At 40.9% G+C, this 21,912-nt stretch overlaps 1 protein-coding gene across 2 annotated transcripts in view; it reads left to right on the top strand.

Annotated features, from left to right (window-relative positions):
- gas7b (growth arrest-specific 7b) overlaps nt 1-21,912 on the top strand; it is a 90,212-nt gene that overhangs the window by 11,776 nt on the left and 56,524 nt on the right. For both annotated transcript variants that reach the window (XM_079845446.1, XM_079845445.1), the window contains one exon: nt 8,581-8,683. In XM_079845446.1, coding sequence (XP_079701572.1) covers nt 8,581-8,683 — 103 coding nt within the window. The remainder of the gene's footprint in view (nt 1-8,580; nt 8,684-21,912) is intronic.

Raw genomic sequence — 21,912 nt, 5'->3', positions numbered from 1 at the left:
GTGTAAAGCTGATGCTGAGAAAGGCTTCAGATAGGCCTCCATTGGCATTCAGTACATTTACACTCACAAGACCCATAAAAGGCACTAAAAACGCCGTTACAAAGTCCATCTCACCACAGTGACTCTACAATCATTTTACGATGCGACGACAATAGTTTTTGTGCAAAAAAAAATCTAAATAACGACTTTATTCAACCTCTTCCATGTGTGTCTCCACGACGCATGTGTGAGAATATGAGCAGATCCGGCGTTCGGGAATCCATGAAATGACACTTTAGCCCCATTTGAGCTCTACACCGAGACCTAAAGCACGATCAGTGTAGAATTCAACAGCTGAGATACGCGCGTCTTCCTCTGCTCGTAAACAAATCTCTTCTGGCTCATGTGTCCGAACGCCGGATCTGCTCATATTCTCACGCATGCGTCGTGGAGACACACACAGAAGACAAGAACAAGCTGGATAAAGGTGTTATTTAGATTTTTTTTTGCGCACAAAAACTATTGTTGTCACATTGTAAAATGATTGTAGAGTCACTGTGGTGAGATGGACTTTGTAACGACGTTTTTAGTGCCTTTTATGAGTCTTGTGAGTGTAAATGTACTGAACTCAAAAAAATGATTCAAGCCCTTCATAGATGTGACACATTTAAATTCTGTTCACTTTACTTAAACATATCTAATTTTGTCACAACTTAATTTAATTGTGTTCAATCAACCTAATATATTTAAATCTGAAGTTTACTTAATTCAGTTATGTTGGACATTTAGAGAGGTTTCTGTAATGTTTTTTTAATTTTGTGGTTACCGTTATGCTGAAGAGTGGCGCCAGTGATCTATGCTAATGTCAAACCTCTTTTCTTATATATTCATTATATACATTGTATATGATGATGAATTAAATTGCTTATAATTGGTTTTCCAATTATTTTTTTAAATTTAAGTTTGACAAGAAAAAAAAGTAATATACGTATTATATACGTATATATACGTATATAAATATCAATTAAACTATTAGATAAAATTGAGTTGAACCAACTCAATTACATTTCATTGTATGAATTAGTTTTTTATGAGTTGGGGTTAAACATATTTATTGGATGGAAAACCTCCCCTCAGGTAAATTGAGTTTGTCCAATGAGTTATTTTTTTGAGTGTGCATGTTCATTTAACTTAACCGATTTTATTTATAGGGAAGCAATTCCACTGATTTAGTTCAACATTACTATTTCACATAGATTCTTCCCCATTCAGTCGTGTTGTCCCAACACAAGGAGTTTACATAGATTAGAAAAATTCCATTAATGTTAATAAAAAGCAATTTGCTTGTGTGGAACCACTGTCCATAATTAAATGAAGTAAGTTTAAAGAATCATTTTTTGAGTGCAATGGAGGCCTATCTGAAGCCTTTCTCAGCATCAGCTTTACACTAAAATATCTTCATTTGTGTCTGAAGATGAACGGAGGTCTGACGGGTGTCCAACCACATGAGGCTCAGTCATTAATGACACAATTTACAGTTTTGGGTGAACTAACCCTTTAAGTACTTTTAAAAACAAATACTTCTGTACTTTTACTTAAGTCAAAATCTGTTTTTAGAACTTTCACTTGTAACGGAGTAATATTTGACCAGTAGTACTTTTACTTTTTCTCGAGTAATAGAGTTGTGTAGTTTGTCCACCTCTGCTGAAAGCAGTCACAGGAAGAAAACACTTCATTTAATGCAGCTCACGAGTGATCATTTATAATACAGGACCGTAAAAACCGTGTGTTTCTGCGGTGGTGAGGAATGTGTGTGTCCCACTAGATCATCAGGAAACACCCGAGGAAAACCAGTCTCAGTATCTCTGACCTCAGGCTTTGACTGATCCATTTCCCCTCTCCAGAGTGAGCGGCTCCTAAACTAAAGTAGAAGTGAACATGAGGAGTGAAACCCTTCCCACACATTGCCAGCATTCCCAACCGGACGAGATTACGAGTGGGAAAACCTCTCTGAGCTGAACTCTGAGAAACTGCTCAAGGCGGAAACACAAGAGCCGCTTATCAAATCAAGTCCTGTCCCCTTGATCTGCACACAGATCCTGTCAAAGCAGCTTCACAGTGATCACAGGAAACTAATGAAGAGAGATTGTTTGTGTAGAAAACACAAGATTGTCAGCTCTTGATGAAGTTATTGTCCAGCTGAAGTCAGTTTTTAATTGTCCAGACGATCAGGTAAAACATCAACTCTCAATGCGTTCCTGACACTAGAGAACACACACCCCGAAAGTTTTGAACGATAGCGTTATCATCTTCATATAAACTTAAAAAAACGTGAATCTGTGACGGCGTGTAAGCATCAGGGCCCGTATTCATAAAGATTCTAAGAGTCCTCTCAGAAAACTCCTAATTTAGCTTAAAAACTTTTACGTAGGAGTCTTAGCTTAAGAGCTATTCAGGACCGATCTGAGAGCAACTCTGAGCAAGGAAAACACAAAAACCTTTATCTGAGTGAAGAGGCGGGGCTGACCCTGTTGCTACGTATGACACAGGCTTTTGAAGACTGTGATTGGTTGTCCAAAAAGGAGCGCTTTTCAGTATAGGGTCTATTCTAAGCCTTCACTTTGAATTTACAAGCGCAAATTGTCCTATTTTACTGTTCTCTCACTCACACACACACACACACACACATACACACACACACACATTATATATATATGTACACTGAAAATTTTTATTAAGCATAATTAATTTGTACTCGTTTAAATAATTTAAATTTAGTTTTTTGATTTTAATTTTAAAAAATGAATTGGTTTTATGGGAATTGCATGTGTTTTTGTTTAAATTGAGATCAAATAAATTGATTGCGACCACTTAGGATAATTTTTTAGTAAATTAAACAAATATTTTTTTTCAGTGTATAAAAATCATTTTATTATTTCCCATGCTGTTAATTTCCTATAAGGTATTTGATTGGCTTAGAATTATAAACATTGTTCCACTCTTTCCAACTACACTGATTGCTGGCATGTCTATTTAATTGGTGGTTTGAAAGTTGGATTTAATGCAACAAACATGATCTAATCTATAGCGTCTTAAGTCACTGTCCTCCATCGTCTGCAACACATTTCTTCTCTCTCTTCGTCTTTCTGCCATTTTCTCCGCTGCTAAAGAAACTCTTAATCCTCTTTAAAGTCCTCGTCTGTGCTCTTAACAAATCTGACCTTAAGAACTCTTTTAAGGGTTAAGATGCTTTCTGAAATACTTTTTTCTTTACTAGGATTTTTTAGTTAATTTTAAGAGTAAACGCCCACATTTCTAAGAATTTTCTTAGATTTTTGTCACTAGGAGCGACTCTTTGCATTAAGATTCTTTATGAATACTGGCCCAGGTGTTTAGTCTATAGGTAAGAGCGTTTGAGTACAAATGTCAAGTCAAGTCAACTTTATTTATATCGCGCTTTTCAGTGGCGGTTCTAGGGGGGGCCGCACATTGCAACCAGTTTAACCAGTTTTTTGTTTGGTACGATATGAAGAACCGCTCATGTGCGAATATGACAGATAGGCATACCCGAGAAAAGATACAGAAAATAATGTAATTTCAGTCTTGTTCACATATAGTGAGAAATAATATTATTTTATCCAATTGTCCAGTGTTGCTTATAGAGTATTAGATGTTTGTTTTTATGTCTATGCTAACTTTGTGAAGAGTCTGCTAACAGAGAGCAGGAAGGCTACAAAACATGTCAAATAAATAGTTTAGTTTTACTTTTATAAATTGAGCATGATCATATTACAGATACATTACTTTTCAAATAAATAAATGAACTTGAAATGATTTTACTTCACGTGTAGAGACTGCAGAGTGATACAGTATATGGCCAAATAAAAAAGACTTTCAATAATCCGGGAATAAGTTAAAGGGTTAGTTCCCCCAAAAAGAGAATAAAAACACCTAATGTAACTCACCCTCGTGTTGTTCCAAAACCTGTATTAGTTTGAATGTCGTTAACCAAACCATTTCAGTGCTTCTTAGTTAGAATGTCCATACAATTCAAGATATGCGGCAAAAATGCCCCTGTTTGAGTTTGAGTCTCAGCGTTTTTACACTGGGCATGTTTGTTGTGGTCCGCGTCAGAGCGCGTTCTAAACCGCGAATACACCGCAGGCTCCCTCTCGCTCGTATCCAAGGTAAATCATCAACACTATCATCCCTTAGCCTACATGTGTTTTATTGAACTAAATACATCGTCATCTGATAGAATGCATGCGCAGGTTACTTTTCTTGCGCACCCGAGTCATTAATCTTATAATATAAAATACAATATTATGTATCCTGTTTTTAATTTATATATATATATATATATATATATATATATATATATATATTATATATTTAATATATTAATTATATATAATTATTAGCAGTTGTGTATTTTGTTTTTGATTCGTTATTGCATAAAATAATATTATATTGGATCTAACTATAAATTACCCAGTTGTGAATCATATGACCCGTGGATCGTCCGTGGGCAGCCAGAAAACATGTCATATAAACCAGCGGCTCGGTAGCGGAGCACTATCGGAAAAGTGATGGCTGCCGCTGGTGGTCCGCTAGGAAAACAATGAGCAAAATGCCAGCGGGCCGCCAACTTTGCCTCCAGTGGTCCGCTAACTTTGCCTCCAGTGGTCCGCTAACTGTGCCTCCAGTGGTCCGCCAACTGTGCCTCCAGTGGTCCGCCAACTTTGCCTCCAGTGGTCCGCCAACTTTGCCTCCAGTGGTCCACCAACTTTGCCTCCAGTGGTCCGCCAACTGTGCCTCCAGTGGTCCGCCAACTTTGCCTCCTGTGGTCCACCAACTTTGCCTCCAGTGGTCCACCAACTTTGCCTCCAGTAGTCCACCAACTTTGCCTCCAGTGGTCCGCCAACTTTGCCTCCAGTGGTCCGCCAACTTTGCCTCCAGTGGTCCGCCAACTGTGCCTCCAGTGGTCCGCCAACTTTGCCTCCAGTGGTCCACCAACTTTGCCTCCAGTGGTCCGCCAACTGTGCCTCCAGTGGTCCGCCAACTTTGCCTCCAGTGGTCCGCCAACTTTGCCTCCAGTGGTCCACCAACTTTGCCTCCAGTAGTCCACCAACTTTGCCTCCAGTGGTCCGCCAACTTTGCCTCCAGTGGTCCACCAACTTTGCCTCCAGTGGTCCGCCAACTTTGCCTTCAGTGGTCCGCCAACTTTGCCTCCAGTGGTCCACCAACTTTGCCTCCAGTGGTCCGCCAACTTTGCCTCCAGTGGTCCACCAACTTTGCCTCCAGTGGTCCACCAACTTTGCCTCCAGTGGTCCACCAACTTTGCCTCCAGTGGTCCACCAACTTTGCCTCCAGTGGTCCCCCAACTTTGCCTCCAGTGGTCCGCCAACTTTGCCTCCAGTGGTCCACCAACTTTGCCTCCAGTGGTCCGCCAACTGTGCCTCCAGTGGTCCGCCAACTTTGCCTCCAGTGGTCCGCCAACTTTGCCTCCAGTGGTCCACCAACTTTGCCTCCAGTAGTCCACCAACTGTGCCTCCAGTGGTCCGCCAACTTTGCCTCCAGTGGTCCACCAACTGTGCCTCCAGTGGTCCGCCAACTTTGCCTCCAGTGGTCCACCAACTTTGCCTCCAGTGGTCCACCAACTTTGCCTCCAGTGGTCCACCAACTTTGCCTCCAGTGGTCCACCAACTTTGCCTCCAGTGGTCCACCAACTTTGCCTCCAGTGGTCCACCAACTTTGCCTCCAGTGGTCCACCAACTTTGCCTCCAGTGGTCCACCAACTTTGCCTCCAGTGGTCCACCAACTTTGCCTCCAGTGGTCCACCAACTTTGCCTCCAGTGGTCCACCAACTTTGCCTCCAGTGGTCCCCCAACTGTGCCTCCAGTGGTCCGCCAACTTTGCCTCCAGTGGTCCACCAACTTTGCCTCCAGTGGTCCGCCAACTTTGCCTCCAGTGGTCCGCCAACTTTGCCTCCAGTGGTCCGCCAACTTTGCCTCCAGTGGTCCGCCAACTTTGCCTCCAGTGGTCCGCCAACTTTGCCTCCAGTGGTCCGCCAACTTTGCCTCCAGTGGTCCACCAACTTTGCCTCCAGTGGTCCACCAACTTTGCCTCCAGTGGTCCGCCAACTTTGCCTCCAGTGGTCCGCCAACTTTGCCTCCAGTGGTCCGCCAACTTTGCCTCCAGTGGTCCGCCAACTTTGCCTCCAGTGGTCCACCAACTTTGCCTCCAGTGGTCCACCAACTTTGCCTCCAGTGGTCCACCAACTTTGCCTCCAGTGGTCCGCCAACTTTGCCTCCAGTGGTCCACCAACTTTGCCTCCAGTGGTCCGCCACTGGCCCGCTGGTCGTATGTTAGCTGTTGCTTTCATATTCCCATGAATCGCAGCAAAGCTCGAGCACAATTTGCGCAACCGAGCTCAGAGCACCTCCTTCAGGCAGTCTCGAATTCAGTTCCCCTGAGCTCAGCTCACCCGGGTCATGACAACTTTCACATGACCAATTATTCGAACTAAACTGCCAGTGTGAAAACACCCTCACATTTACATCATGATATAGACTAAGCAATATAACATGAGTAACGAGTGCTATATCACACAAGTTCTGTTTTTCTACCCAGAATAGCATGACTGCAAATGCGATAGCCTACTGATCTTATACAACAGTTTAATAAAATAAATAAGTTAATATTGTGTTCAACATAAGAAAGTCATATTTGGAACGACATGGGGGTGAGTAAATGGTGATAGAATTTTCATTTTTAGGTGAACTACCTAATTAACTACTGGTTAAGATAAATGTTAATGTGTGCCCCCTAAAAGCACAAGTGGCCCCTGCCTGGCCCCCATAGTTACCGTGGTCTAGAACCACCACTGGCGCTTTTCTACAATGCAGATTGTCTCAGAGCAGCTTCACAGTGTTAAACAGGAAAATAATGCAACAGAATTTGATTCGGCCGGACAGACGTTCTGGAGAAAACACTGATGTCATCAGTTCATTTCAATTATCATACAGTGACAGTGTGGGCTTTAGAACAGTAATTTAGTTCATATGGTTGATTTAGTTTAATAATTAGATTTATTTGGATATTTAGTTGAACATTTAGTGTCTCCAACTGAGCAACACAAGCCAGAGGCGACAGCGGCAAGAAAACCCAAACCCCATCAGGAGCAGAATGGAGGAAAATAAACCTTGGAGAAACCAGACTCAGTCGGGGGGGCAGTTCTCCTCTGGCCAATTAACAAACAGCGTATGATTATTATTCTGGGAACTTTACAGGTCAGAGGTCATAATACATCGGAATATTCAAAAGATCACGCCGGAGACGGGTTTACTGAGGATGCCGTGACGATGAGGCAGTTTCAGAGTCTAATCACGGTCTCTCAGACACTTCAGGGTCATGTGTTGGTCATGTCCAGCATCTGATCTGGATCCGGCCCGGATCCGGCTGACTGCAGTAAACCTGGGGATAAACAGAGAGACTAGCATTAGCGTAGATGCCATTCTTCTGATGATGTCACGAGTACATCAGGTGTTATGGGAAGTGTTCCCGGTTCCGGCTGACCTAGTTAATGCAGCCTAACAATCATTTAACTGAAGAAGTGTTTTATGTGTATGCCACAGTAAAGAGATGTGTTTTTAGTCTAGATTTAAACTGACACAGTGTGTCTGCTTCCCGAACAATGTTAGGAAGAGTTCCAGAGTTTAGGAGCTAAATAGGAAAAGAGTTGATTTGGATATTCTCGGTATGATCAACTGGCCAGAGTTTAGAGAGCGCAGTAGACGTGATGGAGGATAATGTGTTAAGAGCTCAAGTACTGGAGATAAACCATTAAGTGCTTTATAAGTAATAAGCAAGATTTTAAAATGTATGCAATGTTTAATAGGCAGCCAGTGCAGTGTTGACAGAACTGGGCTAATATGGTCACACTTCCTGCTTCTAGTAAGAACTGGAGCTGCTGCGTTTTGGACCAGCTGGAGTTTATTTATTAGGCGAGCAGGGCAACCACCCAGTAGAGCATTACAATAAACGCATCAACAGTTTTAAGGCTTAAAAATTGTAAATATTATTAGAATGTAGATCATCTGTTCTCTATGTGAATATACAGTAAAGTGTCATTTATTCCTGTGATTTATCATCATTACTCCAGTCTTCAGTGTCACATGACCTTTCACTAATCATTCTCATATGAGGATCTGATGATCAACACACATTTATGATTATTATCAGTGTTGTTCATATTTCTGTGGAAACTTACATTTACATTTATGCATTTGGCAGACGCTTTTATCCATTTTATCCATTCAAGGTACACATTTTACATTTTGTCAATTCTTGCTTTCCCTGGGAATCGAACCCATGACCTTGGCGTTGCTAGCGCTCTACTGTTTGAGCTATAGGAAAGCTGATGAATAGAACATTCAAAAGAACAGCATTTATTTGAAATCTTTTGTAGCATTATAAATGTCTTTACGGTCACCTTTAATGGTGTGTATTTTGTGGAAGTGTGTGAGTGGAAACGGAGGGTCTGTGTGTTTGTCAGTGTCTAAAGATGTACTGACGTTATGTTTTCCCGTTGTGCTGTAGAGTTTACCCGCGATGTCTCCTCTGGACGAGCCGCTGCCCCGGGACTGGAAGAGCTACATGTCTCCGCAGGGACGCCGCTACTACGTCAACACCGTCAGCAACGGTGAGCACATGCCCTCAAAACACTGCTAACACTCCTGTGAAGATATGAGAACGATATTTATCTGAACGCTCAAACGTCCAGTTTTAAAAACATCTTGGTTGTGTGAACGTTAAAGGGTTTGTTCACCCAAAAATGTAAATTGTGTCATTAATGACTGAGCCTCATGTGGTTGGACACCCGTCAGACCTCCGTTCATCTTCAGACACAAATGAAGATATTTTAGTGTAAATCTGATGCTCTGAAAGGCCTCCATTGGCTCAACTTTACACTCTCAAGACCCCTAAAAGACACTAAAGACTAAAGTTACAAAGTCCATCTCACTACAGCGGCTCTACAATAACTTTATGAAGACGAGAATAGTTTCTGTGCGCAAAAAAACCCTAAATAACGACTTATATAGTGATGGCGATTTCAAAACAAGGCATCATGAAGCTTCGAAGCGTTATGGATCAGTGAGTCGATTCAGCGGTTCAGAGCGTTATGAATCAGTGAGTCGAATGATTATATATGATATATCATGCGTCAAACATTATGCGAACGTTACTCATGAATGTTCTCTGAGCGTTCTGAAACAAGTATACTCTAAAAAATGCTGGGTTAAAAATAACCCAAGTTGGGTTGAAAATGGACTAACAATAGCAATTGGGTTTTTTTAAGCAAACATTTTACCGAAACGCTGGGTTAAAACAACCCAATTGCTGGGTTAGTCCATTTTCAACCCAACTTGGGTTATTTTTAACCCAGCATTTTTTAGAGTGTAGGGTAAACGTAAGCACACTACTATCTTTGAGCTCAGATTATAAAAAGAAGAAAATAATTGATCATCCTACTCGATGTCTTAACCAACTGATGTGTTATTATACACCTCCTGTAATGTCAAGCGAATGAGATATGGGCATGCACTAGCCTGACGTTGTCATACTCAATTTTTTTCAATATTTTATCACAGTCTTGGACATGTGAAAGATTCGCAACAACACTGGCTTTGATGCAGTGTTAGTTTTTGTGCAGGATCAGATTTGAATGTTTTCTCCCTTATTTACTGTTCGTGGCTGTTTTCGCCCCATTGACTTCCATTATAACATCACTTCTTGTTTGCAAAGCAATTACACCATATAATCATGCATTCTTGATTGTTGGTGGTTCCCTAGCCTGATGTTGTCATACTCAATTGTAGTCTTAATATGAGTCTGATCTGCTCGGTTGGGCTGTGATTATGGGGCCTGTTTCAACCAAACCAGGAAAGACAACCAATCAGAGCAAAGGAGCGACGCATAACGTTAATTGTCAAATGTCAACAGAACTCAACTGCACACAGTGTTGTCAGCGGGTTGAAGTGACCCCAATTATGTGATATTTAGACCCAGGAATGCAATTTTTTTGCAGCAACCCTGCCAAAAAAACACATATTTTACTCCCCAAACGCCATTTTTCCCGGAGAACCCCCCCCCCCCCCCAGAAAGCTATTGGGCTTGTTTTGGGCTAGTTTTGAGTAGCAATAAGGCGGGTTTTGTTGTGAAAACTTGGCAACCCTGTGCTGGAAGAAGTAGTGGAAGAAGATGAGTGTAAAAGTATTTAAGGATACACAGAGTACTTAATTCAACCCAAGCGCTCTTTGGTGACGTTACTGTTGATCATCCGTCCATCATCGTAAAAAGCCCGTCCTGACAATTTCATTGGTCCGAACTGCTCCTGTTTGGGCATAGTTGCTCCACAACGGATCTAGTCCAGACCGAACTGTTGTGGGCGGGGCTAAGTTGGCATCCAGGCTAGTTATCCACACTGTCTGGCGGCCATTTTGAAAGCTGTCTGAAAACTTTCACCAGAAGAGGAGCCCCTTAAATGTGCATATTTTTAGATGTTTAAGCCTTTATTTTCGATAAGTATAACTTCTTACTGCAAAATTAAGAGATTAATGTTTAGACTTTTGCATATTATAACCTGGATGTGGGAAATAATTACAGTTCTTCTATCCAAAAGATGCGCAGATGCTACAGAACATTGTTCGCTTATTAGCTTTGTGAGATTGTGTGTACACTAATATATCACTTCACAGGCATTACTGACTTGTGCTTTTAAATCCATTATATTATAAATGTAGAGTTTATTGATTTTCTGTGGTTTCACACTGCAGTTTTTATTAAAGACTTCATATTATTGTGCATTGTAATATGATTTTCAATAATAGCTGTTCATATTAAAATATGTATGAACTTAATACGTCATGTTTTTTTCAGCTAAATTGTCCTTTTAAATTTTATTTGATAATATTTATTAATTTAAAAAAGGTTTGCCGTTCCAATAAAGCTCATCCACACTGAACGTCTATGTAAATACGTTAAATATGAACTCATGGTTGTCCCTTCAAGTTAATCGTTATAAAATTATTGTTGTTTAAAATAAACATGACGTGAGCTTAGTGACAACAGGGGTGTAAAGGGTACAAACATGAGACTTTATGCATTTAATGATGTATATCTTAATTAAAATGCTTTGTAATTTAAAATAAAATGTAATATTATTGTGTGAGAGATTACTATTTTATTTTAACATAACTTCTTGTGCTCAAACCAATACCATGTGCACTAAAATGTCTTTAGTGAGCTTAATAGGCACGTTTACCCTAACATTAAAAAAGAATGTACACCTAAACACTTTTGTGCTGAACCTTATTACAGTAAAGACCAGATAACGTTGAACGAACGTTTCATCAACGCTACTGGAAGAACGTCTGTTCATAACTGTGAGAGAACGTTCCCTGTTCACTGGAATGCAACCTTTTGCTTTCAGCAATCCCACAGTTTCCGAGAACTACAACGGTGCAGTATTTTCTCTTTGCTTGCAGTCGATGATGGTGTCATGTGAGTCTGAGCCTCAACAGAAGCTCTTGTTGAGATGTGAATGTGTGAGGACAGTGGAGCAGGGCTGGCACAGGCTGGTCCGGACGGATCAGAGGCTCTCCGCACACTCATTGTGTCCAAACAATCAGCATTGTACCGATCAGAACTATCAATCATGACTACAAGAAACACTTCTCACCTGAGTTCTCTGCTAAATCTCTGGGCTTCATACTCATGTGGTGTCCTGTTGTGTTTCTGGCTCTACTGTTGATTATTTCCTCATATTCTCCATTGTTGCGGCTCCTCTCTTCCCAGTCTGTCAGTAACGCTCTGTCTCTGTGAAGCCCCTCCTTCTGAAAAGCACACTGTGTTCTGATTGGTCGGAGCGGTGTGTTGTGATTGGTGTTTGGGAAATGCCCCGCCCCTTATCATAACTTGCAGTTTCAACACACGACTAACTAACTCAACCAGGCCACGCCCCTTTATTCTGCGCATTAATTATTATAATGAGGAATATTGTGATGTGTCGGTTCTCAAGACTAGCCTGGCTCCGCCCTCAATGTTCATTTTCCTTCAGTTCTCCGTCTGGGACTGCGGTGTTTTCTCCGAACAAATTTGTACCGGTCCAATCAGTGAACAGAGGGCGTGGCTGAGAGCGATGGCATTAATGCGCTTGTGTGAGTTGTAGTTCAGTAATGGCGAATGGAGAAAGATGCGAGTGAAGCCGTTCGGTCAGTTGTGGCTCCGCTACCGAGTGTCCAGAAGTTATAGCCGGAGCAAGAACAATCTGTGCTGAGTTCTGTTGGTGGCCGTGATGTTGTGTCCCGGGAAAAGTGTGATTCTCCAGCTCGCTCTGTTAGTGCTGAAGGAGTTGCTGAAGCTCTATCCGGACGGTAATTGTTAATTGTGCGGTCAGAAGGTATGGTCATCATTTACAGAGGCTAGTCCGGGATTTTATTGCCGTCCGTCTCCCACCATCCGCGTAAAAATCCCCGGCCGAATGACCTTTAGACAAACACCAGGTCGTGTGGTCATTTAACTGCTCTCCGAATCAGTGTTAATTTTGTTGACGAATAATTTTCGTCATCATTTTCGTCAACGAAAACGAGATGATAACTAAATACAAACTAGTGTTGGATGACAAAAACTATGGCGAAAATCTGTTGTCATTTTCGTCAACAGATAAAGCGAGATGTAAATGTTAGTGAGGGTGGATTAGGGCAGAGATGGGGTCAGAACTGATGTCCTGTGTCTCAGATGAACACATTTGATCTGAACTGATCTAACCTCTGGAAAACACACGATCTACAGGCTCACACACACACACACACACACACACACACACACACACACACACACACACACACACACACACACACACACACACACACACACACACACACACACACACACACACACACACACACACACACACACACACACACACACACACCCAATCCAGCTCCAGAGCGGCTCAATCAATAACACACACACACACACACACACACACACACACACACACACACACACACCCCCAATCCAGCTCCAGAGCGGCTCAATCAATAACACACACACACACACACACACACACACACACACACACACACACACACACACACACACACACACACACACACACACACACACACACACACACACACACACACACACACACACACCCAATCCAGCTCCAGAGCGGCTCAATCAATAACACACATTTATGCCAGACCAGTGTTTATGAACTAATGCTGATGAATAATGACTGTGTTCACTTTACGATGTTTATATAGTAATATGTTTTAGACGCATATTTGATCTCCTGAACTTGAATGAGCTCCTGCAACTGCAATAGAGGCGCAGACATTTCAAAATAAGAGTCGCGGTGTATTTCCAGCTCGTTTATCATTAAAAGTCACGCATTATATATTCGTTTTTGCTTACACAATAAACTGTATTTCATTTAATTCCCATTTAATTCATAGTCAGGAGGAAAGACCAGTATTAGACACATATTCAATAAAGTATCAGGGTTATAATAGTTCACTAAAACCATTAAAAAAAATATTTTAAATCTATTAAATAAATGTTAACTAAAATTAAATAAATAAACAAACCTATTTGTAGCTTTAGCTTAACCTGATATGGCCTACTAACTAAAACAGAAATACAAAGTTACAAAAACTATAGAGATGTTTTTAAAAAAAGTGAATTGAGCTCTTTCGTGTATTTTTAATGTAAAAAACAAAATGATGTCAAAAAGTCAGTTCAAGTGACAGTCGTTTATGTGACGCTTAAATGCTTAATGTATTACAATTGAACTAAACTCATTAGATTTTAGGAGACTAAAACTACTGTAGAATTAGTCGACTAAAATCTTAGAACTAGACTAAAACTAAAAACAATTCAGGCGACTAAAATATGACTAGAACTAAATGGCATTTTAGTCAAAAGACTATAACTAAAACTAAATCAAAATTTGCTGTCAAAATGAACACTGCAAGCATATGATATTTTGTTGTTTTGCTGTTTTCATGTCCGCTGGTTGAAGTGACCCCAATTATGTGATATTTAGCCCCGGGAATGTGAATTTTAGCAGGCAACCATGCCAAAAAAACACATATTTTACCCTCCAAATGCGGAGAAGCCCCCCTGAAACGCGATTGGGCTTGTTTTGGGCTAGTTTTGAGTAGCAATTGGGTGGGTTTTGTTGTGAAAACCTGGAAAACCTGTTGTCAATGGAGAGCGGCCAGACTCTGAACAGATGAAATGAATGAGAGACCTGTAGGGCCAGGCTCCCTCAAGACTATAGAGGCGTTTCAGGAGCTCCGAATTCACTGCATTTGGGACAATGTTTGTACATTTCCATGAACGTCCTTGACCCACTAGTTATTGTATTACTATCAAACAGATTTTCAAGATTCAAGATTCAAGAGTTTTATTTGTCACATACACAGTTATATACACAATATACAACTGGCAGTGAAATGTAAACAGGTCCGCTCCATGGACAGTGCAAATAACAGTTACAAGAAATTAAATAGAAATAGAATAAAATTAGAATAAAAAGTATTAACATAAGTAGAATTATAAATAAATCAAGTAAAAGATAAAAATAGGAAATAAGATAAAAATAAAAATATAAAAAATATGTGGATATGATAAGTGAGATAAACTGTAGACTTAAAAATAAGTGGTTAACATAAAATATATATATGTATATATAAAGAAGTATAATGTGCAAGGTTTATTACAGGTTGTTACGCAGTAACAATAGGGACGTAAAGTGCAGTGCAATTGCAGTATGTGGATGTTAATGTTAAAAGACTGTATGTTTATGTGTGTGCGGGGGTGAAGTGAGTCACGTGACTGAGTTCAGGAGTCTGATGGCCTGGGGGAAGAAACTCCTCCTGAGTCTTTCAGTCTTTGCCATCAGGCTACGGAAGCGCTTACCAGATGGCAGCAGGGTGAAGTGAGAGTTTGCAGGGTGATTAATGTCTCTGATGATTTTAGTAGCTCTACCTCTGCAGCGTTTGGTGTAGATGTCCTGCAGAGACGGGAGAGCTGAGCCTGAGATGCGCTCGGATAAGCGCACCACTCTTTGCAGGGCTTTGCCATCGTGACTGGTGCTGTTCCCGTACCACGCTGTGATGCACTGAGTCAGGACACTTTCTATCGCCCCTCGATAGAAAGTTTTCAGGATGGCTGGTGAAACCCTGAATTTCCTCAGCTGGCGCAGGTGGTACAGTCTTTGCCTGGCTTTTTTCACCTGTGTCTGGATGTGTGTAGTCCAGGTCAGATCCTCGGAGATGTTCACACCCAGGTATTTGAAGCTGCTCACTCTCTCTACCGGTGTCCCGCTGATCATGAGAGGGGAGTATGACCGATGCTGTCTCTTCCTGAAGTCCACAATCAGTTCTTTGGTCTTGTTAACATTCAGAGAGAGACAGTTGTCCTGGCACCATGATGTCAGTTGCTCCACTTCGTCCAAGTATGCCGTCTCATTGTTGTTGGAGATGAGACCCAGGACAACAGTATCATCAGCAAACTTGATGATGGAGGTGGAGCTGTGTGTGGACAAACAGTCATGGGTGTAGAGAGAGTAGAGCAGGGGACTCAGCACACAGCCCTGTGGAGCTCCAACACTCAGGGTGATGGAGGTGGAGGTGAACTGGCCTACTCTCACCGCCTGGGGTCTGCCAGTGAGGAAATCTTCAATCCAGAGGCAGAGAGAAGAATTCAGGCCTAGATCCAGGAGTTTGTGTGTTAGCTTAATGGGAACTATGGTGTTAAAGGCTGAGCTATAGTCAATAAATAGCAGCCTGACATAGTTCCCACTTTTGCTGTCGATGTGAGTGAGGCAGGAGTGAAGGACGTGAGAAATGGCATCTTCAGTCGATCTATTGGGACGATAGGCAAACTGAAGAGGGTCCAAAGTGTCAGGAATGGAGGAGCAAATGTTGTTTTTAATGAGTCTTTCAAAGACCTTCATGACTAAAGATGTGAGAGCCACTGGACGATAGTCATTTAGGCAAGAGGGTTTACTGATCTTAGGTACAGGGATGATGGAGGATCGTTTGAAGGAGGTGGGGACAACAGATGTAGCAAGGGACTCGTTGAATATGGATGTAAAGAGCCCTGCGAGCTGATCAGCACAGGACCGCAGAACACGACCTGAAATACCATCCGGCCCAGCAGCTTTCCTGACATCCACACGTTTGAGTGCCCTCCGAACCTCGTCCTCCGAGACAGAGATCACGTGACCGTTGCTGCTCTGAGGGACTCTCTCTGACGCGTCACTCGCCGGAGTCGCGCTGCCGCGATTACCATCAAAGCGAGCGTAGAAAGAGTTTAACTCGTTCACCAGCAACGGATCAGCTCTCACCTCTGCAGAGGATTTAGTTCCAAAAGCACAGATGGTTCTCAGTCCCTGCCACATCCGCCGGGAGTCGTTGAGTTGGAAATGAGATTCCACTCGGTCTTTATAGCGGAGTTTTGCGGCTTTAACGGCGCGCCGGAGGGCGTAACATGAAGCTTTGTACTCCCTCATATCCCCCGTTAGGAGACCGGCATTGTAAGCGGTGGTGCGCGAGTTTACTGCAGTGCGAATTGAACTGTCCACCCACGGTTTCTGATTAGGGAAGGACGTTATAGTTATTGTTTGTGTGGCTTGCTCTGTCAGTGTGTTAATAAAGCAGAGCGCCACTTCTGTGAACTCGCTGACGTCTTCAGAACTCGCGCGGAACATGTCCCAGTCGACGTCATCAAGAGCTGCCTGTAGCGTGATCTCTGAATGGGATGACCAGCGTTTGACTTCCCTCCTCACCGGGGGCTCTTGAACGAGCCTTTGTTTATATTCCGGTGTGAGGAAAATGGCGGCATGGTCCGATTTGCCAAAAGCTGGCTGTGAACGAGCTTTGTAGGCGTTCTTAAACGGAGAGTAGCAATGATCCAGTGTGTTTGCTCCTCGTGTGGGACAGGAGACATGCTGGTGAAAGTTTGGCAATACTTTCTTTAGGTTAGCTTTGTTAAAATCACCCGCGACGATGAAAGCAGCGTCGGGGTGTTTGTTTATGAAGCCGCTGGTCACATCATGGAGGGCAGATAAAGCCAGCCCCGTGTCTGCCTGTGGTGGAATATAAACGGCAGTGGTGATGACCGAGGAAAACTCCCTCGGCAGGTAGGAAGAGACAGGGTGGAAGAGACGTTCCTACTACAGGCCTAGGGTGACCACCCGTCCCGCTTTGTGTTGTACCGCACAGCATTTTCACCCCTTGTCCCGCATGTCGCATATTGAGAAAATGTCCCGCATTTTCATCAGTCTGTTGGTTTTTAATGATCATATTGAGAAAACATGCATGCGTTCTTTTGCCTTTTTAAGAAAGCATTTTATATATTATTTTTGCCTCATTGTTTTTCACCTATATTTAATAGCGCTTCGTCAGACGTAACATCCCGCCTTACACAAATAAAACAGCCGTTTTTTAAATCCTATCCAATGGTTGAAAGGAAAGGAGTAAACACGGTCACTAGTAGGTTGTGACGGCTGTCAATCAAAATGTGGAGCGGTGATTCGTTCCATGTCAGAAAACGAATGGATAATTCTGTAGGCTATATAAATTAATACATTTTAAATTCATGTTGTTTTATGTTTTATTTTTTCATTATTTATTTAGTTGGATTTTAGTTGCACGTGGGCAGAACTGTTTCAAAAGTAGTTATCTGCATGATGCCTGCTGCCTTTGGGCTCAGTGATGTTGAATTTAAGATTATACAACAGTTTCAGGTTATGCTTTAGTGTTGGTAACATGTCCCACATTGTCCCACACAAACTTAGTAATCGTCCCACATTTGGTTTGTTTGATGGTGGTCACCCTATACAGGCCACTTAAAGCTTTATATTAAGGTGCTTGACATTTAATAATGAACACATTCGACGGAGCACCCACATGACGGATTCTCTGACTGATGGTCTCCATTTCCACGCTTCCTCCGCTCGAGTTGTGAAAGATCTCGAGCAGTTACAGTAATCCTACACAGTCTCAGTAACAGAAACTGGAATGTCGTCTCGCTGTCCTAATCCAGTCTAGCCAGATTAATGATTACCAGGACTTTATTAACTAATCTTTAGTTAGTTACTCATTCACAAACTGACGCCACTTCACTGGAATCGCTTCAGCTCCTGCGGTCAGTTTGTAGTTTGTGGTGTTGTGTTGAAGCTCATGCCGATTAAACAGAGGGTTGTTGTGTTTTGTGTGATCGCCATGGTAACGCGCATGTGTGTGTGTGTGTGTGTGTGTGTGTGTGTGTGGTTTCCTTCCTCTTCACAGCTGTAGTGGTTTGCTTTAGTGGCTGGGGAACACATGATGAATAAATAGACTAGTTTCAGATCATCTCAGGTAACGCTCAGCTCTTCAGGAAACACTCGGACACACTTCGGAAGGGTTTACTTATTTTTAAACTATTCTCACTTGCTTGTAAATTTCACATCTGTGCCAATTGCCAACAACACATCGCATGGGTCAAAATTATACATTTTTCTTTTATGCCAAAAATCATCAGGATATTAAGATCATGTTCCATGAAGATATTTGGTAAATGTTCATATCATAAATGTATTATTAGTAGTAATAAGGACTTCATTTGGACAACTTTAAAGGAGATTTACTCAATATTTAGATATTTTTGCACCCTCAGATTCCAGATTTTCAAATATTGTCCAATCATAACAAACCACACATTAATGGAAAGATTATTTATTCAGCTTTTTTGATGTATACATCTCAATTTCAAATGAATTTTATGACTGGTTTTGTGGTCCAAGGTCACATGTGTAAACTTGAAAGTAGACAAAATAGTATTCTCTTGAAAACAAACTATATATAATAACATAATATATAATATAATTTTGTCTTATACTATGGGGCTGTTGAATGCTTGAATCTGATTGGTTGACAACGTTCTAAAGGCCAAAGTATACTTTTTTTGTAATTTTTTTGATTTTTGTAACTGTGTATGCCCAAGTTGTACATGCACATTTAATTTTGTTTTGCAGTAGGGGAAAGTGGGGTGAGTTGTGCCAGTTTGTGAGAACAATAACTTTGGATCTGGAATAAATTGTTTCAGAAATATAGCTTTTGGGTGGTCTCGTGGCACAACTTGCCCCTGGTGCGGGGTAAGTTGTGCCTTTGGGGAGAATACGTTGGGGTAAATTGTGCCAGTGATTTCTGGAGTAAAACAGAAAAAATTTTATTGTTATGAACTGTAATGCTATATGAAAGCAAGACACATTCAATATAAAATGGCTTTATTTAGATATCGTCCCTCTATTAAACTGCTGGAATGAGTCTTTGGGAAAACACAGAAAACTGAAATACTCAATATTTGATATTTGTGAATCATTTCAGGCAAAAAGGCATTGACCTGGAACGCTGTGTGTGGATTGTGTAGCGTATGAGAATAAAGTGACTGATTGGGTTTGGTGGTCTAGGTGGTCTGGATCGGGTCTTTTCTTTAAATGTGAAGATGGGCTTTCCATCCACTGACTTCTTACATGGCACAACTTAACCCTAACCCTTTGGCACAAATCACCCCAGACCCACAGGTTTGAAAAACTAGCATAATCCAGCAGTTAAGAGCTAACATCATGCTAACTAAAGGAGACCAGATTTCTGAAATGGAAACTGTGGACATTTCCTAATGAGTGGTCAAAATATCACTAAAATCTCATCTGCTATTATCTTTTAAATAAAAAACAGGGAAAATACATTTTTGAATGTTTTTGTTGTTTTTGTTGTTGTAGTTGTGGGCTCCCTATATTATTATTAACATTAATAATTATTATGATTTAGTTTGATTTTTAGGATTTTTGGTCTGGATTTAATACAATTCACCGCACCCACAAAAAGTTAATAGTAACCATTGTAAATAACAAGCAGTTCAAAACAATATGTTAATATGACTATAAACACATTACAAAAATAAAACAACATAAATATTACATTTTATAATTGTATTTAATATTTTAATGTTCACAAGTTTATACTAGGCTATATAAATGACTTATTTTTACTTTTGTGGTTGAAAATAATTCTTACTATCCTTAATTGGTCTTGTTATTTTGCATTTTAGGCTTGTTTTAAGCAGAAAGTGTGTGTATTCTGCGCATGTATTTGTTGCGAGTGTAATTGTTTAGGTTATTTTATAGTTAAGATGGTAATCACTGCTTTGCGACTGCGGAAATTTTGGGGACAAAACAATCCTGCACCCGTTGAGGCTCTGTTATAAAGCACATGCCAAATGTATTACTTAAATTTAACACGACCCATTTAACTACTTCCCCCCTTACACAAATCCCCCCACTCTCCCCTATCTACATTATACTTTAAGTATTATAAGTATTACACCAAGTATTACAAGTATTATTTTAAAAATACACATGAAAATGCACTATCCAAACTTAAAGGGCTGTAATTCAAGAATGCTTTGGAATATATACGTAAGTTTGGTCTTGTTTTAAAGCAGACACTCGGCAGATTATTGCTGAAGTGAAAGCAATAAAAAACAAAAAGTTGTGGAAGTTTAAATTTACTGTAAATAAAAAATACTGTACTAAATATTTTTTATTTTATATAAAATATATATTTTACAAAAAATGTTTAATCCAAAATTACTATAAAATCAAAGCCATATGTCTAAACAAGTTGTGTTCCAAATTTGAAGTTGATATCACAAAAATTGAAGTCCCCATGAGATGTTGTTTAGCCGCTGTACCAAAAGCATCCACCGGGTGTCATTGAAATTCCATTGATTGTTTTTTTATGTATTTTCCTGTAAATTTCTGTCCAAATATCACAAAACAGTCACCAAATATGTAACCTTGAGACTCAGACCTTTCCGACGATATGTGTTTTGTCAAGATTAGAAAAGATTTTGATTATAAAGTCGTTAAAATAAATGTTGTAATACGAAACATGAAACCGCCCTCTAAGAATTTAGAGTACCGTTTCCATGGTAACGCAATGTCCAATTTCAAAACGGTTTTCACAGGGTGAATTTTGAGTTCGTAAGCTTTCGAATGATACCTAATTTATGATAATTACTAAAATATATGATACAAAAAAAAAGGTGATCAAAAAAAGAGCACCAGGCGTCGTTAAGGCGGCTAAAGTAGTTCCAGGCATGTTTTGAGCCGCATTACAGTTCCATATCACTCCGCCCAATGAGTTAGTTTCAGGATTACCTCCTCGTGTGCATTATTTACTAATAATTTGACGGCCCGTCATCAATTACTCCTCAGTTATTTACAACTTTACAACTGGTGTGTTTGCTCAGAGTTGTGTTGAACAGCAGTGGCTGTGAGCAGAGCAGATGGTGGTAAATTAAAGATGAAGGACAGAAACCGGGTTAGAGTGAGCCTTGTCCAAGCACTCAGGCCTCGTTTAACTCAATAATTACACTAATCAGCTTCTCAGATGCTTGTTGCTTAGTAACTGGCGTTTCAGATGTTTGTCCGGCTGTTTATTACTTCTCAATTGCATATACATGTTGAGAATTATGCAAGCAGGATCAGGATTACAATGCAGTTCAATCAGTCCAATCATGGAGATCATGAAACTGTAGGGGATTCTCTGAACCTCATTCACTGCATCATATCACACTCTTTATTATGGGATGTGATCTACTGGGTTTACCTGGGAAGGAGAAATACAGTAAGAATATACAGTGTCAAGACATTGGCTTGAGAAAGCATGGCCAGAATGACGTTTGAAGCTTGAAGGTTTCAATTAGTTTCAAAGTTTGAAGGCTGGTTGCTAGGGTGTTGTCATATGGTTGCTAGGTTATTTTGGGTGGTTGCTGGGGTCTTTCCTTGTGGAAAGCTAGGGTATTCTG

The sequence above is a fragment of the Gobio gobio genome (assembly GCF_949357685.1).
Source record: "Gobio gobio genome assembly, chromosome: 20".
In the NCBI taxonomy this organism is placed as follows: Eukaryota; Metazoa; Chordata; class Actinopteri; order Cypriniformes; family Gobionidae; genus Gobio; species Gobio gobio.
Note: the sequence above shows the minus strand (reverse complement) of the source record. Positions and strands in the feature narration are given on the sequence as shown.